Below are 18,105 nucleotides of genomic sequence, written 5' to 3' on the forward strand. Positions count from 1 at the left end.
AAGTTCCCAGCTGGTGAGGGAGCTGCTGCAGGCTGAACTCTGGGTCCTGGAGTCCTTGTCTAGTCTCTGCGCATCCCTGAGCTGTGCTTGTAGGGTTAGGATGATCATTAGGATGATCACTCCCGCCTAACTGGGCTATTGTGGGGAATAAGCGGGACGACATACATAGACCGTAAGCAGGCTACACACCTTTAGAATCTGGCCAGGTCCCCTCTTGCCCTTCCTAGGTGGCACGGAGCGGGAGCTAGCCAAAGTACTAGAAGCAATTCCAGCTCAGCCCCCTGGCTGTGCTGGGGGTCTCTGCAGGTTATCTCCCTCAGCCTCAGTCATCCCACCACTAACACAGGGGTAATTCCTACCTATCCAAGCTGCTAAGAGGTTTGGATAAAATAATATCAAGTGTTCAAGTCTGGAACGCCCTGGGCTCCCGGCCCAGCACTACCATTCCTGCCCCGCAGCCACCTCTCCAGTAAAGCCAGAGGCAAGACAATTTCCCCAGTCAGGGTGGACCGGCCCTGCGGTTATCTGCTGACATTTCAGGGCCTGAGATGGGCCCTAGCTCCACAGAAGGAGCCCTTGTCCTCTGGGAAGAATGACCTGGGAATCTCAAATCCAATCACCCTCCAACCTCCAACAAAATTTCACTGGAAAAGTTTTATTGAAAAAGAAATTGTACAAATAAGTTCTTGGTTTGACAGCAACAAAGGCTCATTTTCCCCCTGCCCTCCCCACCTTTGAACATCTACAAAAGGAGAAAAAAAAAAGTTCATCCCCATGATGCCTGATCAGAGTCTGCCCATGAGTGCCCCCCACCATGAGCAGGTTCCTGAGCCCTCTCTCTGGGGCCAGGGCCATCATGGGGGTGCTTATCCCAGGGCTGCAGCACCTCATTATTTTAGAGGGGAATTGGGAGTGGACTGGAATAGAGCTGGAGAGAGGGCTGAGGTGATGGTAGGGTCAGGAAAAGAGGGTCCCCATTCCACAGGGCTGGGCTGAAGCCCCCTAGCTCGATTCCATCTCACAGATGAGAAAGCACTTGGCTATAAATATGAACACTGATTGAGGCAGGCTTAATCCCAGGATGCTGAAGGCAGGACACACCAACTGCCCCAGGGCCCACAGAATGTGGGGTGTCCGGGCTCAGCATCATGGTATCTGGGGGCCCACATCCAGACAGTCAATTCTGCCTGGGAAGATCTGCTTAGACACCCAGGAAACCTGCTCTGTTTTCCCACCCCCACCCCATGGCACATCCAAGGTCGGTACCTCAGCTACCCCCCATAGCACCCATGTGTCTCAGGAGCCTTGGGCTGCCTCCTGCCATCCCTGGGGCCCTACAGCTCATCTCGCATCTTGTCACCTTTGGGCCGGACCAGGCGCCCAATGAACAGCAGGGAGCCGGTCTGGGTGTCTCGAACCAGGAAGATGAAGGGGTGGTCAGCATAGAAGAGCTTGGGACTGCGCAGCTCCTCACGCCCGTAGATGTCTTGGTCAAAGGGGTTGCCCTCTGTGTCCCACTCGAAGGCGGTAGCGTGGAACACGCTGGCCAGGTACAGGTCCTTCTTGCCTGACATGCGTGACAGGTCTGCCTTGTTCTTGTCAATGGCCTCAGTCAGACCCAGTCCAGCCAGGTGTTTCTGTGGGAGAAGGGAGGTACCAGGTGAGGTCACATTGGGCAAGGCTCCTATTCCCTCACGCTCGGCCCATACCACCCATCACCTCCTATGCTGTCTGTTCCCCTCCTGGTCCTCTTCTGTGTGCTGGTCATGACGTGGGCCCTCTGAACCATGGCCTCATCACTCTCATGACAACCCTCCAAAACCTTCTAATCACCACTTCGAAGATGAGGAAACTGAGGTTGGGAAAAGGGAAGAATTTATCCCTGGTCCTGCCAAGCAATCCGGATCAGTGCTTCTCAAAGCAGGGGTTGTGGACAGCCACTGTGGGCAGCACCCAGGAGCTTATAGGAAACATACATTTCCTGACCCACTCCCTCCCATAGCCACTATCTCACAGTCTCCAGGGCTGGACCCGGGAACCTTAAATAAAATATCTAGGTAACTCTTGGCACACTCAAACATGAGGAAGACTAATCTAAGGATAGCTAACCCTGGGAGTTAAAGCCTTTCCAGAGTGACAGATGCCTGGGACTTGCTTCAAAATAATCTGACCAGGGAGGAATGGGTGTGTTTGGGTGAATCCTTATTGGTTATGAGTTAATGAGGGTTGAAGCAGGATGATGGATACAGGAGAGCTCATTATGCTGTTCTATTTTTAATATATTTCCATAGAAAGAAAACACAGCCCCACAAACATGCACACCCCAACCCCCAACACACACACCTTCCATGGCTCTGCAGAGGCCCTGGAAGCCAAGTACAAGCTCTTTCACACGTGAACTGTGTTTGCACCGTAGCCTCACCCCCTAGCAGGTTCCAGCCGTCTCCCTTTCCAAGAGCCTCACTGAACCATCAGCGCCCACAACGGTGTCTCAATGGCCGATACGCAGCCCGGTAAGGAGCTTTCACCACCCCATCTTCCAGGAAGCCCTCCCTCTCCCCGAAACTGCAGCCCTGCCTTCCTGCGACTCAGCACCCCAGCCTCGCTCTGTTTCAGTGCCTGGGCCTGTCTCTGGCCCCCGACTCAGAGCTCTCCCAGAGCAGGGCCCCGGTCCCACATCCTCCCTGGCTCTCAGCGAGGAAATCACAGCCATGGAGGGCTGCCATCTGAGTCCCTGGCAGCCTTGGAACAGCCCACTTCGCTGGCAGGACCAAATGGGCACCTGACCTGGGGTCCTGAGGGTCAGGAGTCCTGAGGCAGGTGTTCCAGGCCCAGCCAGCGATTCCAGTCCCAGTGACCCTAGACAAGTTACACCCTTCCCATTTCCCAACTCTGTGTACCCGCTGGACAGGTGTGTCCACTCAGGATGCCAAGAAGACACATGAGAGAAATGGGGACAATAGAGTCAGGTAGCAGTGACTACAGGAGGAGCTGGAAAGGGCCTAGGACAGGCTCAGGACACAGGGATGGCCCGTGTCTGGAAAGTGCAGCTCAATCCACAGTACAGTCTCACAAGTGCCCCATTTTGTCTCAAGCTTTCTGTCCACTGCATCAGCAGTGACTCTGAATCAATCCTGTGAGGGAGAAGCTTGCCAAGGAACCCTTTCTGGCATCCAAGGCAGGAATGAGATAAAAGCTTCCTCTTTTGAGTACATAAAGAAGTCTCTCTGGACAGACAAGGCCACTCTGAGTTTTCACATTGAGGACTAACTACAGCTCCACCACTGACTAGCCAATGTGACCTCAGCGAGTCCCGGCTTCTCTCGGAGCCACGGGCCACCACCCAGGGTGGTCACAAGGGGAAAAGACTGTTGAGGACATGGCTTTGGGTTCCAGTCGTGGCTAGTGCCACACAGCTCGCAGCCATTGTTAGTCTTACTGCTGCGTCTGAGGTGGGCTTGAATAGGCCGTCGCTGGGGGCACCTCAGACTCTCTGAGGGCACGGCCTGGCACCAGCCGCCTAAGCCACCATCTGTGTGACTCTGGAGAAGCTGTTTAACCTTCCTGAGCCTCCAATTCCTCATTTGTAAGGAGCTTAATAGCCCTACCTGACGAAGCTGTTTTGAGCATGAAAAGTTTAATATATATAAAGTACTCTGTATACAGCAGGCGCCCCATTATATTTAGCTACTGAGATCATCATCGAGTTCCCAAGGACAGGTTCCGTGCCTCCTTCCCCAGCAGCGCCCAGTCCTGCCTGGACACCCAGAGGCTCAGGACAGCCCTGCTGAGCAGACAAATGGGCGCCCCAAGCACCCCTCTCCTGCAGGCCCTGCAGCCCCCAAGCGGAGCCACCCCTCACCTGCAGGTCATGGGTCACCTCTACCACCCCCTTGGGCAAGGAGATGGCGACAGCTTTCTTCTGCATCTTCCCCATCCAGATCTTCAGCTGCTCCTTGGTCAGAAGCTTCTCCAGGCGCTCCAGGGGCTCCACGTGGTGCGGCATGAGGATGAGGAGGCTGGACAGCTTGTGGGCCAGGGGCATCTCCACCATCTGCAGCTTCTCCTTCTCGTCGTCATAGTAGTTGTAGAGTCCTGCAGGGACAGCAGGGAGGCCGCTGGGCGGGCCAGGCCTCAGGCACCCTCACACCCCCAGCTGGGCCCCCTACTTGACCAGGCACCCACCTGTGCGGTGCATCATCGTAACCCCAACGGTATACGAGCGGGTCACCATGAAGCCTCGGTTGTCCACCATCTTGTGGTGGAACTTCTCGTCCCAGTGCGCTGTAGTGGGAGGCAGAACAGGGTTGGAAACAGGCCCCGGCTTGGGAAATACGCCTTCGTTCCAGTCTTTGGGGCTCAGCGGCAGTCCCGTTCCCCTCTGAGCACCCACACCCTGGAGTACATGCTTCCCCCACTTTGGGGGACTGGGGTGCTGGCCCTAGGACACTGCCAGAAGCTATGGGTCTCTACAGTCAGGGCCTGGCTGTTTCCACATGACAGAGAATACCTTCCGGAGGAGGACCCCCAGCTCAGCCACTACCCACCTCCGCCCTCCACTTGGCACCTGTCAGGCATTTAAGCGGCCCCTGCAGAGCTGCAGCCACCACCCCTGCCCAGACTCACGCTTGAAGAACATGGCGTTGACCAGCAGCGCGCCATCAGTCCGCTCCACGTCCTTGGTGACCTCAGGCAGCTTGCCATCGGTAGTCTGCGCGGCCCACTCATTGATGGACTGCAGGGCACTGCGCTTGTCGCGGAAGTTGATCTTGGAGTGCTCGCAGTTGTAGTGCTGCTTGCTGCTGCGCACGAAGTCCTCCGCGAAGCTCACCGAGCTGGGCCCATACAGGCGGCTGCCCAGCTTCCAGGTCACGTTGCGCGCCGTGCTGTTGCTGAAGGCTCGCAGCAGCTCGCCCAGGCCCGCGTGTACCTCCTCATCACGCAGCTGCTCTGCACTCAGCACCGCCTTGGCCTGGGACGCCGTGGCGGCCTTGCCCCCCAGCGACACGAGCCCCAGGGACGAGGCCACCACCACAGGCGACAGCAGGATGTTCTCCACCGCCTGGTCCTTGGCCATGGCCTGGTACAGGCTGAAGGCCAGGCCGGCACTGCGCTCAGCCAGTGTGGCCGCTTTGGGGCTCAGCTTCTCTGCCGTGCCTGGGGCCGCCGGCTTCTTCACCTCGGCGGCCAGGGCCATGGCCAGGAGGCAGCAAGTGCTGGTAAGCAGGAGGAAGCGCATGGCTGGGAGGCGGATGGTATGCACCACGAAGGACCTGTGAGGGCTGCAGAGAGGGTGGGCCTGAAACCCAGGGTATTCCTCCCTGATGACCATCCCCAGCTTTCAGGCAGCCACCAAGTCCCCTGCAGATGGGAGCAAGAAAGCCCCAAGTTCTGAGGAAACCAGCCCTAACTCAGAGCTGCCCAGATCTGAGGTCTTACTCGGCCCACTCTCTGAGGTCCTCATCCAAAACAGCGTTTCTAGCAAGCCACCACCTCCTCCCAATTGATTTCTAAGGCTGTACTGACAACACTCAGTCTTAGGCATTCATTATGCACTACCTCCATGCCTAACTAGACTGTGACTTCCAGGAAGACAGGAAATCTGGCCAGTCTGGTTTCCCTGTGTATCTCCAGCGCCTAGCATACAATAGGCCTCAGCTATTCCTGAATGAACAGAAACCAGGGCCACTCGGCCAGACTCAGGGTCCTCAGTTTGCATAAAGATTAGCTCTGATCTCACACCACCCCAGGGCCCTTCTCCCAGTGGCAAAAAGTGGCAGATCGACTGAGGGTCTGCATGAAACACAGGTGCCTGGGCAAAGGATGTCCTGTTGGGACAGGTGAAGGCCTGCTCCTCCCCCCATGCCTTTCCTTCTGCCCTGGGATGTTAATGAGTCACTGGTTAGCTCACTCATTAAGCAGGGAAGCCCAGATGCTCCACTCTCTCGCCCCACGGTGCCCTTGCATGTCACCTCCTTGCTCAGCCTTGGTCCCCATGTTCCACGCTGTTGGGGTCTAGGTCTCCATGCCCAAGGCCTGTGTCCTAGCAGGAACAGGACTGCCCAGCTCTCCATGGTCCCTGGCGTGAAGGGGAAATTCCTAGGACACAAGCTGAGTGCGAGGTAGGTTTCCTGAGAGGAAGGATACTGGAGGAGGGGTAGGTCACAGCTCAGTGGAGCAATGACACCCCCTCCCCTTCACCAGAGGCTGGCCAGATGTGTGTTTGCAGGAAGCTGGGTCTACCTCAGGTTCCATTCTGCCTTCCCATCTGACAGTCACTGCTACCCAGGCCCTCTGCTCTATGGCTTCAGGGTGAGCAAGACCCCTCTCAAACCACAGTGGTAGCAGTGGCCCCTAAAACCAGCCTCACTCGCCTCTCTGGGGCCTCCAACCAGGACAGTCTCTCTACATGGGATACATCCCCCCTACTTTCATGCAGGACAGAAGAGATGACAGGGCAAAGGGAAGGGTAGGAAGAACTCTAGTGGAGGCTGGGACCCCACTGCTCTGGCAGATCCCATCTCGTGGCTGTCCGGAAAGTGCAAATTCGGAATCCTGGTGGAAGACCTTCAGGACCCTCAGGACAGATCCTGCAGGCCTGTCTGTAGGAGCCCCGGGTTTCTGGGAAGACTCCACACGATAGCTACCCTATGAACCAGGGCAGGTCCCCCTTCCCTGGGCTGCCAGCTCTTTGAAGGTACGGTGTAAAGGGAAAGCAAAAAATGCATGGGAGAGGGATGGGGTGGAGGGAGGCAAGGCACAGAGAGACCTGTACTCTACCGAGAGTCCAGACTGGGGAGATCATCTATCCCAGGGCCCAGGCCGCCTTCCTCCCAGCCCTAGCTCCTTCCCCACCAAGCCTGGAGCCTCAAAAGCAGAATGACCATAGGATTATTGCACAAACAAGGACACCTAAGAAAATGAAATGAAGCACTACTGATGATTACACCAAGACAACAAACATATGGCCACTCTATAAAAAAGCCAACAATAGTTCATACAGCTGTGATGCCAGAGCACAGAACCTGGGCAGAGGCCACGAGCAACTCATTAGAAGAAAGTCAAGGAGCCCAGCTCACAGCTCCGCCACGTGGCAGACACCATCTTGACAGCCCCCACCCACAGCCAACTAGGACCTCAAAGGACTGGGAGGGGCCTTCCAATAAAGCGCCAAATGACTAGTTTGGGATTCCTCAGGCAGCCACAGAGCTGCGCTCCTGCTCCTGCTCCTGCTCCCACTCTGGCTCTAGGTGACGTGGCAGGCTGGAAACGGAATTATCTGCATCCGCCAGCAGAGGGGGGCTTCCAGCTTGGGAAGCAGGAGGCCTGGGTTCAGGACCCAAGGGGTGCTCCAGGGGCTCCCTGGCCTTGGCTATGAGTAGGCACATCTGGCTCTGCAGGGAGATCCGTGGCTGTGTAGAGGGCTGCCTTGTTAATCCAGCAGCAGTCACGGCAGAGGAAGACAAGTCATGGCAAGCAAGCCAGCTTCCCGCAGCCCAGGAGCCCAGCCCACGTTGCCACAGAGAAATCCCAGGCCCGAGGCCATGGTTAGACAATTTACAGTCCCACAAAGGACAGGAGCCAAGGGCTGTACCCATAGCCAGACTCAGCTGAGACTGGATTCCAGGCTTCTCTAAGAGGGGAAGGGTAGCAAATTTTCAGGGGGTCCACAAGAGAGGATCTCAAACAATTGAGGGAGTCTAAAGTACCTTGAAACTGCCTCAGAGGGAGGTCAATGCCTGCCTTTTTCATTCTGAAAGAAAACAGAAGAATGAGGAGGGTGGGATACGGCAGAGCTGGGGTGGGTGGTGGTGACGGAGGGCCCTGTAAGGCCTAAGCCCCAAAATGGGACTCTCCCGCAGCACAAAAAAAGGTTTAACCCAGTCCCAGATCCACAGGGACCTTGAGGCTGTCCACCTCACTGGGCAGTGGGAGCAACTGAGGCCAGAAAGGGGGCAGGGAGGCACCCCAGGTCCCACAGGATCAGTGGGGGTCAGGCCTCCTAGCTCAGGGCTCCTTCCTCCCAGAAGCACCCAGAGAGCCCCCTGAGGAAGCCAGGATGTGGTATCCTGTTACACAGCGAGTTAAAAAAAAATTCTTCTGGGAATCCCAGCGACCAGAGACAAAAGGAGTGGATCAGATCGGGAGGCCTCAGGAAGGGGGGATGGGCAGATGAACCATCTGAGGACAGGAGGGTGTGGTACCAGCCAGAGACTTCCAGGGAACCAAGGCCCCCTAATTTTCCTCCGGCCTCCATCCGGGCCCTATAGCCCAGAGGGACATGCTGGACGGAAACCGGGAAGAGGAGGGGCCGGGCCTCCTGGCCATGCTGAAAGTGGTTTCATTCTTTCTCCACTCCAGCCACCTCAGGAATGTCCCTGGGCTGGGGGCAGGGAACCCTGGCCTCTGGAAGTAGTACCCTTAACCCTGCAGTTACCCCCAGAACCAGGAGGTGGACAGAGTTAAGAGTGCCTTCTAGTCAGCTAACCTTTCCCTCCTGGGTGGGGGAATAGGGACCCAGCTGTTTCCTCCCCCCACCCCGTTCTGGAAGGAGGTGGGGGAGAAGGTGCTGGTCAAGTTCTTTCTTTAGGTGCCAACATCTACCGATGCAGGCTGCAGATCAGAAAAGGAGCAACCTTTGGTGACCCCTCACAAACTGTGGGGAACCCAAGACACACACACACCCCGCCCTGAGAAGAGCCTAGACTATTTCACCTCCTTTCCTACCTTCAGGAGGCCCCCCTCCACCCCCAACAAGCCCGTCAGGAGCTGGTCCACCAACCCCTAATGACCCCTGGGCCTCAGCCCCGGAGGCGGAGGCACCATTAACCTAAAGCTGGCCTGGCCTCCTACCCCAGCTGGAAAGGGCCCCAGACCCCATCTTCTCCCTTCTGGTTCCCGCACAGAGGCGAGTACCAGCATCCTGGCTCCCAGGCCCACTGTTTCCTCTCTGCCATCGCAACCCCTGCCCCATACTTCTGTAGAACTCCTCACTTTGCCCCAGCCTCACTTTGCTCCGACTCCCCGCCCCGCCCTATCCCTACAGGCTCACTCGGCCATCACCATCTACCCCCGGGCTCCGGATCCCAAACGCTCCAGCAGCTCCCAGGGTGCCAGGGCCTCCAGTTCGAGAGCTCTGCGTTGGCCCCCAACCCCTCCCCGAGGGCCTCCCACCCCCTCTCACTCTCCGGAGCACCCCCCCCCCCAAGGCGCCGGCTGCATGCTCGCCGGCCCCCCGCCCTCACCTGGGCCGGGCGGGCTGGCGCCGGACTAGAGACCCACTCGAGCCGCGGACCGATTCCACTCTCCGCCGCTCCCGGCTCCCCAGGTCTATATATGGCGTTCCCCTCCTCCCGCCCGTCCCGAGAAACTTCTGGAAAGTTGGAAAAGCTTCCGGAGGGCGCCCCGGCTCAGCCACAAAAAGCCAAAGACCTCCCCCAGACCGCCCCGGCTCCCGCCCCTCCCTCTGCGGGCTTTCACCCGGCCCCTGGGTCCTACTGCCCCCCACACCGGGCGGGGCTCGAGGAACCCCCGCAGAGAGGCTGGGCGCTGAGACCTGCACGACCTGCACAGGGTGCGGGTGACCTCTGGTTCGGCGGAGACTCCGGACTTTCGAGGTCCTGGAGATGGGGAGCGGGGGGAGGGCAGTCGTTCGAATCGCTGAGCTGGATGGACACTGAGCTCCTGGGTCCAGCTCCCAGGAGAGGCGCTCCCTCCTCCCCACATGCCGGCTCACCCCCGTCACACACCCTTCCGGCAGCCCTTTCCCTGGCAGGGGCTCTGCCCCGAGGCGATCCACTCCCCCGTTTTAGAACGGAAACTTAATTAGGTCCCCAGACACAACCCTCCTCAATCAGGGTCCCCCGCCTTTGTCTTAGAGGAGGTGGTCAGAAATGAGAGACCGTTATCTTTCTCCATCCGCAGCTTATCCTGAACAGCTCGACCTCAGCGACCGCCCTGCCCAAAAGGGATCCTAACGGGCCCAATACCTGACCCTAACTCTGGGAAGTCCTGACAGAGGCGGAGACTCCGTGAACGTCGTGGTTTGGCCGGGTCTAGACAAGTGCACAGGAAGGAGAACCTCCTTGACTGTCCACTAAGGAATACGTTGTATGATTCTAAGCAAGTTACTTGCCTTTTCAGGGCCAAGTTCCTTCTTTGGCTGTGAAATGTGCGGCTGTCATTCCTTGCCTAACGCCCCCCCCCCTCGCTTCCCTGTCTGTCTCCCGCTCTCCTCGGTTATCCCTGCCCCCTCCCAGGGCTCCAGGGCTCATTATCAAACCCTCTCACCCCACCCCTCCCACAACTGATAGTCCCTTGAGCCCTGAGCTAAGCTAGGTATTCAGGTCTGTGCTAGGTGCTGAAGCCACAGCTGAGAACAGGATAAAGCCCTGTGGTCAAGGATGTACAGTGCGCTGGTAATGCGCACCTTAGTAGGGAACTCCGCAGAAGATTATTTAGGACATCCCACTACCTCTCAGGAGTGCAATGATGGCTAACAGATGAGCCCAGTATAGAGAGGACAGGGCAGGGCAGAGAGACAGGACAGAGAGACACTTCATTCATTCATTCGTTCAACCAATCATTCAGCTGGGCTGAGTGTCTTCTGTGTTCCAGGTGCATCCTTGGATCTTGGGGAGCCAATGAATCTCAGCCGCTGAGGTGAATCATCTGGGTCCCCAGCAGCAGGGGTGGGGGAAGGGCCCTTTCCCTTTCCTGTGGTGACTAACTACAAAGTCTGGGTTAGGCGCTGCTGCTCAGAGCTTGAGGAAAAGGACTGTGGGAAATCTTAGGTTCCAAGAGCTTCAGACTCTTTGAGTCAGGGTCAAAGAATCAGAGAGGACTTGAATCCAAAAGTGACCATCATTGAAGGTAATATCTTACTTGAGTCCCCATAAAATCTTTGAATCCATCTAGAGAATCTTAGAGTGTTAACTCTCAGAGTCAGAGAAGAAAAGGAGCAGGATCTCAGAGCCGCAAGGCATCTCAGAGGTCATGGGTTCCTGTATGTGGCCCCTGGCAGGAGCTTCTGCAGTATCCCAAAGGCAAGTGCACAGCCTCTCCTAGAACAGGGAGTTCAAGCCCCACAGATGCAGCTAACCTTTCTTAGGATAGGTTCCATTACTAAACAAAATTGTTCCTCCTCGGTGTGGTGTCCATCTCCTTGGAGTGGCTGTACTGGTTTCTACGTGCCTCTTCCTGCCTCAACTGTGGAATGCTTTTTTTTTTTTTTTTTTTAGATTTTATTTATTTGTTTGACAGACAGAGATCACAAGTAGGTGGAAAGAGGCAAGCAGAGAGAGGAGGAAACAGGCTCCCGCCGAGCAGAGGACACCCCCCCCCCCATGCAGGGCTCAATCCCAGGACCCCGGGATCATGACCCAAGCCAAAGGCAGAGGCCTTAACCCACTGAGCCACCCAGGCACCCCTGTGGAACACTTTTAAGGGTAAGTCCTTGTTATCCAAGGAAGCCTGCCAGGTCACAGGCCATACCCTGCCCTCTACCCCACCCCCATGCACAGCTTGGTGCTCACAGGGTGATCAGTCCCTGAACTAAGAGTCCACAAAACTGGTGGAATAAAGGAAAGGTCTTGGTTTCCAGTGGGTCCAGATGTCAAAATCCCAAGAGACTTCCTTTCCTCCACACTCTTCCATTTTTTAACTCTCTGAGGCCTCACCAACACTTCCAGGGTGAGCTGAATGCTATGATTCTCAGTGCTGGCTCTGATGGGGAAGGGTCAATGGAGGCTCCTGCTGCTGGATAAACCCAGAATCCTAAGGTCAGAGTAGAAAGGACAAATGCCCTCCGTTAACAGAGAGAGAAGCGGAGACCTAAGGAGAAGGCTAGGTCTGAAGTAGATGGCTACTGTAGCTCAAACTGAGCCAGAAGCCTTCGCTATGGCATTATTTCTATATCATCACGCTACAGTGTCACTGAGTGTCACTGGAGACCCAGGCCTTCTTCTCATTAGGAGTCCCCAGTACCCAGCACAGCGCAGGCCCAGAAGAGGAACTTGGTAAGTGCAGTCAGAGAGCAAGTGGTGGGAAGTTGCTGCTTGAGTCGGTGGGGCTCCAAGCACCGCCTCCCTGAGGAAAGACCACGGCTCCTTTAAATTTCCAAGATCAGCAAAAAAAAATGTTGAGAGCCTTTGCCACATTATTCTTAGCTCTGAGCCCAGCCCAGGCCTGGCTGTGGCCCTTCCCCCACACTCCCAGGCTGCACATTCTGGAAAAAGCACTCTCTTTGGAGGGAGGAAAGCCTGAATTACAGTGAGGCTCTCCAGCATTTCAGGTCTGGATTTCCCTCCAGTGCCTTGGCTCCCTGAAGGAGCTCTTCCTGCCCTTCACCCCCATCCCATCCCTGAGAAGCGTGGAAAGTTGCCCAAGGTCACAGGGCAGGTCCAAGGTAGAGCTGGGCTGGCAGATTTGAAGAAGAGCTAGGCCAGAGTCCAGGCGGGGGATCCCCAGCTCTCTTACCCCCAAACCACCTTCTGATTGATCCAGCCGGATAGGCAGGCCCCATTCGGCTAGGGATTACAGAAACAGCTTTCTCTGGCTCCAGTGGCTAGACTAATGCAGTCCTTGCCCTTAGAACCCTAGGGCGAAAACTAACATATCATTTAAGTGCTCAGCATACCCCTATTTAATATTTTCAGACTAAGTAAGAATGTCACCATCATATTTTCAAGTAGACTCCACACCCAGCATGGAGCCCAGTGTGGGGTTTGAACTCCCGAGCCTGAGATCAAGACTTGAGCTGAGATCAAGAGTTGGATGTTTAACCACTAACCCACCAGACACCCCAGAATGTTGCTGTTTTAAACCTGAGGAAACTGAGGCTCAGGGAGGCCCAGTGGCATGTTTAAGGACATAGAGCGAGCTGCGTTCAGCCCAGGGATTTGAACTAGGTCAGTTTGTCCAAGGGAAGGTAGGGAAAGAAATGGCATTTATGGGTCACTTTGCTCTGGCTGGTCGTGCTGGGCACCTAAACAGTATCTCACTTTTAATTATATGACACTGATTGGAAAGAAGTCTAATCCCTTTCTCCTTTTTACATGGGTTAAAACGGGCCAAGAAAAGCTCTGCTAACCAGACCACGGTGCCCCGTCTTCCTCAGGGAGCCTGTGCAATCACATGCAGTTCTTTGAGATGCTGCCCGGAAGCCAAGAATTTGCTCGCAGCCCAAAGCATGAGTCAGGGAAACACAATTTCTGTGATCTCTGATGCTCCCCGTGGCGTGTGGGGCCTTCCCTCCAAAAGGGCTGTCCCATAAGCTGGCTGCCACGTAGGAGGGTGGGAGGCCTGAGTGGGGCTGGGGCTGGGCGGGCACGGGGTCTCTCCCCTCCTCCTCCAAGAGCCCGCCCACTTCACCCCCACCCCTCCGCAGTCCTTTGCTGCGGAGGGAAATCACAGGGGCCATCCAGTGCCTTCACTCACACGCCTGACACGACACCCAGGAGACACGCCCACAGACATGTGACACTGCAGATGCACATGTGTCTGTCCACCCGCTGTGGCCCCTTCATGCAATCCACCTACACACGTGGCTGAGTATTCTCTAGCAACACAATGCACCGCGGAGCGAGCTTGCCTTGTGGGAGCCCCTGTGTATGGACTGGGGGCAGGGTTGGAGAGGGGGCACCACCAGGAAGTCAGGGTCTCACTCTCATCTCTTTATCCTTAACTAGCTGTAAAGAACCGAGGAAGTCACTGCCCTCTCTGAGTTTCCATTTGTAAAATGAGAGGCTGGGACTCCTTGCCAGCCCACTCCCTACTCCTTGTGGATGTTCACCCTGCCTTCACCTCAGAACCTGCAGGTCGGGGCCACCTGGGTGGCTCAGTCAGTTAAGCGGCTGCCTTTGGCTCAGGTCGGGATCTCAGGGTTAAGGGATCAAGCCCCACATTGCCCTCTGATGAGCAGGGAGTCCGCTTCTCCTTCTCTTCCCCACCGCCCCCTGACCCCCTTGAGTGGTCTCTCTCTTTTGCTCACCCTCTCTCAAATAAATAAATAAAAATCTTCTTTTAAAAAATCTGCAGGCCTTTCTTGAGCATCTATCATGGGTGGGGTGCCCCAAACACTATGAGGCTAAGACACAATTCCCACTGGAAATGGAATGAGCTAGGTACAGAGCATAGGGACAGGGCTCCTGACCCCAGCCTGGGCTCCCTCCATTGCACCAGCTCTCCAGTGGCTTCCAACAGTCCCTGGAGAAAGTCCAAGCCCCTTCTTCCCCTCATCCCTGTGCATCAGGCATGCCAGTTTGCAAGTGCAGGTCCTTGGGGCCCCGGGGCAGAGATGTTCTGCCTTCTAAGGGTCAGAGCAAGGGAAAATGCTCTTTTAAAAAACTCAGCTTTAGGGATACCTGGGTGGCTCAGTGGGTTAAAGCCTCTGTCTTTGGCTCAGGTCATAATCCCAGGGTCCTGAGATCGAGCCCCGCAGGGAGCCTGCTTCCCTTCCTCTCTCTCTGCCTGCCTCTCTGCCTACTTGTGATCTCTGTCTGTCAAATAAATAAATAAAATCTTAAAAAAAAAAAAAAAACAACTCAGCTTTAGGGACTGGGGGAGTACATTCTCTTTTGGGTGGATTGGTAGCTCTCTCCCTGCACCCAGCCTCCTCTTCCTAGGCCTCCTCTGGCAGCCCCATGGAAATGGCTCCAGCTGCCTGCAAGGCCAGGCCAAGAGGGCTGGTATGGTAGTAGATACTTGTTAAATACACTCTGGCCTTTCCCTTCCCCTGCTCCCTCTTCCGCCCTGTCACCTAGCACCCAGCTCTTTTCCTCTCCCCAGGTGACACCCACAGCTGTCATAATAGTGATGCCCAGCTCAGCCACAGGGCTGCCCTCCCTGTTTCACCGTCTATCTCTGACACTCAGAAAAGGGACCCCCGAGTCCTGACCACCCACCCACCCACCCACCCCCCGCCCTCCCCCCGCCCAGGTCTAATCTGGTTCAGCCCAGGGCAGCCTCCCCAGTGTTACAAGTCCAAAAAGTCCTGGCTTGGAGGTCTGCTACATTTTAGCCTCATGCCCATGATCTAGAACCACCACGCCCCCAATCCCCCTTGAACTAGGAACGATCATCTCAAAGATAATGAGAAGCACAGATGAAACAAAGAATTGGAGAGCACTTTGAGAACTCCGGATGAGTTCCCACTCCGCTCTCCTCTTCATTGCCTAGTCCAGTCCTACCTGGCCACTCCTGCTCTGTCCTCTGAGCCCTGTCCTGTTGGTTCACTCACACCTGCCCTTGCACGTACACATGAGGATCCCAAATGGCTGTGAGTGTCATGGCGACTGCCCTGGGGAAGCACAGGCAGAGGATGGCAGCCCAGCCAAGGAGGAAGAACCCAGCCTGGGAGTCAGAAGATCTGGGTGCCACTACTCATTGAGTGACCTTGGAAAGTCACTGCACCTCCCTGTGTGTCAGTTTCCTCATGTGTAACATGGGGGTATGAGCAGGATCTAGAAGGATCTGAGAGATTTCATTTTAAATAAGAGGAAGTGTTCTGCAAGGAGAAGAAATGGGCCTAGCCTTTCTAGAAGGCACTTTGCACCAGGAGCTTTCAAGACATGTTACTGAATAATTCCCTGCAACTTTGCTTTAATAGCAAAAACTGGGAATAATACCTCTGTTGGTAGGGAATGGGAATGGGAATACCCAGAAGCTGGGAAAAACAGTAAGTAGGAAGTTCTTTATGTCCTGATACTGACATGGAAGAGGGAAATGAAGGAGAATGTATAAGTTACAATGATGTCTTTCAGACCCCCACACAGCATCCCCTGCAGGGGGGTGAGAAGCTTGTACCATTCTTCCCTGCAGGGGAAGGACTGGAGGGAAGGGGGAAAGGGAGGGGTGACACATATGTTTGGACTGACCCAGAGCTGACCCAGAACAGCTCTGGTTTGAACTTTGTGAGTCCACTTATATGCAGATTTTTTTAAATATATAAATACTGTACAATACTGTAAGTGAATTTCTCCTCCTTATGATTTTCTTAAAAACATTTTCTTTTCTCTAGCTTACTTTATGGTAAGAATACAGTATATTATACAAATAACATCCAAAATATGTGTTAACTGACTTTATGTTATCAGTAAGGCATCTGATCAACAATAGGCTATTAATAGTTAAGTTTTGAGGGAGTCCAAAGTTATATGTGGAATTTTTTAAAAAATATTTTATTTATTTTATTTATTTGTCAGAGAGAGAGAGAATGAGAGCGAGCACAGGCAGACAGAGTGGCAGGCAGGGTCAGAGGGAGAAGCAGGCTCCCTGCCAAGCAAGGAGCCCAATGTGGGACTTGATCCCAGGATGCTGGGATCATGACCTGAGCCGAAGGCAGCTGCCCAACCAACTGAGCCACCCAGACGTCCCATATGTGGAATTTTTGACTGTGAAGGGGTTCAGCACCCCTAGCCTCTGTGTTGTTCAAGGGTCAGCTGTATACAAATGCATTATGTATTCACACATTTTTAAATTTTTAAATTATTTCTGTTCTTTTGGGGGGGGATCAGCTTTTTTTGAATTTAGCCTAAGGAAATTATTTTTGAAAATATGAGCCTAGGAACATATACAAAGATGCTCATTACAGCCTCTGTGTGTAAGGGCCAAAAATTGGAGACAGTGTCTATATGGGATGGACTCTTGGCAGCCATCATAATGGGGGGAAACTGTTTTAATCCTCAAGCAGAGAAAGACAGCTCAAAGGATTTGGTGGATTAAAAAATAGAGCAGCTTATAAAACAGCATGTTTATGAAAACTCTGTACAGAGGGACAGATGTGTGGAAGTATGTTCACGTTACCCCGAGAAGTCCACTCTTGGTATTAGATTATTTCCACTGAATTTTCAAAACATTTCTGCTGCTCAACATTGTCTTATTACTTATTTTTTTATTTTTTAAAATTTTATTTTTTAAAGTAATGTCCATATCCAATGTGGGGCTCGAACTTATGACCCTGACATCAAGAATCCCATGTTCTACTGACTGAGCCGGGCAGACATCCCTGAAGTTGTTTTATTTTTTTTCAATAAATATGTGTTAATAAAAAATATAAAGAAATGTGTATAAAACTCCTAGAAAAAGACCAGAAGAAAATACTCTTAAATGGTTTAATACTGTTTATCTTTGGAGATGAAAATATACATTATTTCTATTTTCTTCTCTCTGCTTCTCTGAAAATTTTCAATAGCATATATCATTTCTATAGTCAGTTTCTAAAAATCAGTAAAGTGAATAGGGAAGAAACATCCAGTGGGAAGTCAAGGCGGACCTGAAGACCACATCCGAGTGGGGGACCGGGGAAGTGCATGCCAATGGCCAGTCGGCTCAGGGCCCCTCACTGCAGCTCTGGGGAGGATGGGAGGGTGGAAGGCCGGAGCTGGAGCTCTTCTGGCTAGGCCTGGCATTTTCCACCCCCACCACTCCAAGCCTGCTGGGTTTAGGCCTCAGGCTAAAATGAGCTAGATCCCAATAGTACTTCATGGGAAGCCGCCAAGGCAGGCAGAGAAGGTCCCGACAAAGGTCACTATGTGAGGGGTTGGGAGTATGTGTGGGTAAAGCTGCAGAAGATGATGGCCAGCCAGGGTTGTCCCAGGAGCTCGGGGACAGGGAACTTGGAGCTTCCTCCTGAAGACAATTTAGCAGGGAATGGACAAGGTCACGTTGGTGTTTTTAAAGATTTTATTTATTTAAATAAATAAATAAAATCTTTATTTATTTATTTAAAATAAATATTTTAAATATTTAAAATATATATGTGGGGAGGAGTAGAGGAACAAACAGACTGGTTGAGCCAGGAGCGAACCCCAGGGCTCAATCTCAGGACCCTGAGATTGTGACCTGAGCCAAAACCAAGAGTCAGGTGCTTAACAAACTGAGCTACCCAGGCACTCACACCCTTTTTTTCCTTTTTTAATATTTTATTTATTCATTTATTTGAGAGAGAGAAAGAGGTGTTTTTAAAGTAGTTCTCTGCCTGCTGCGTGGAGAGTGACAGAGGCCAGGAGGAGAATGTCACAACAGTCCCAAGCGAGGTGTTAATGCATTCACGGGGCAGGACTCATAGGACCGGAGAGGTCCTGGTGGCAGACTGAGCATGGAGGG

General features: G+C 53.9%; 1 protein-coding gene across 4 annotated transcripts; it reads right to left on the bottom strand.

Annotated features, from left to right (window-relative positions):
• Positions 1-639: 639 nt before the first annotated feature.
• SERPINH1 (serpin family H member 1) lies at positions 640-10,136 on the bottom strand. Of its 4 annotated transcripts, none has more exons than XM_082747180.1 (6): positions 9,995-10,095; positions 7,710-7,753; positions 4,627-5,282; positions 4,186-4,284; positions 3,863-4,095; positions 640-1,637 (listed from the first exon to the last, which is right to left on the bottom strand). In XM_082747180.1, exons 3-6 carry the CDS (start codon positions 5,237-5,239, stop codon positions 1,335-1,337), a joined length of 1,248 nt encoding a protein of 415 aa, XP_082603306.1. In that variant the 5' UTR covers positions 5,240-5,282; positions 7,710-7,753; positions 9,995-10,095; the 3' UTR covers positions 640-1,334. The 4 variants fall into 4 exon arrangements, with proteins under 4 accessions (XP_082603306.1, XP_082603305.1, XP_082603307.1 ...); XM_082747179.1 differs by lacking the exon at positions 9,995-10,095 and adding an exon at positions 9,246-9,438; XM_082747181.1 differs by lacking the exon at positions 7,710-7,753 and having other exon boundaries at positions 9,990-10,136.
• Between the last annotated feature and the right edge of the window lie 7,969 nt (positions 10,137-18,105).

The sequence above is a fragment of the Mustela nivalis genome, assembly GCF_964662115.1.
Source record: "Mustela nivalis genome assembly, chromosome: 9".
In the NCBI taxonomy this organism is placed as follows: Eukaryota; Metazoa; Chordata; class Mammalia; order Carnivora; family Mustelidae; genus Mustela; species Mustela nivalis.

Coding starts and splice junctions, on each gene's coding strand:
- SERPINH1 (XM_082747181.1), bottom strand. CDS start 5,239: ATGCGCTTCCTCCTGCTTACCAGCACTTGCTGCCTCCTGGCCATGGCC. Junction 4,285..4,626: donor CAACGCCATGTTCTTCAAGC/GTGAGTCTGGGC, acceptor CTCCCACTACAG/CGCACTGGGACGAGAAGTTC. Junction 4,096..4,185: donor TACGATGATGCACCGCACAG/GTGGGTGCCTGG, acceptor CTGTCCCTGCAG/GACTCTACAACTACTATGAC.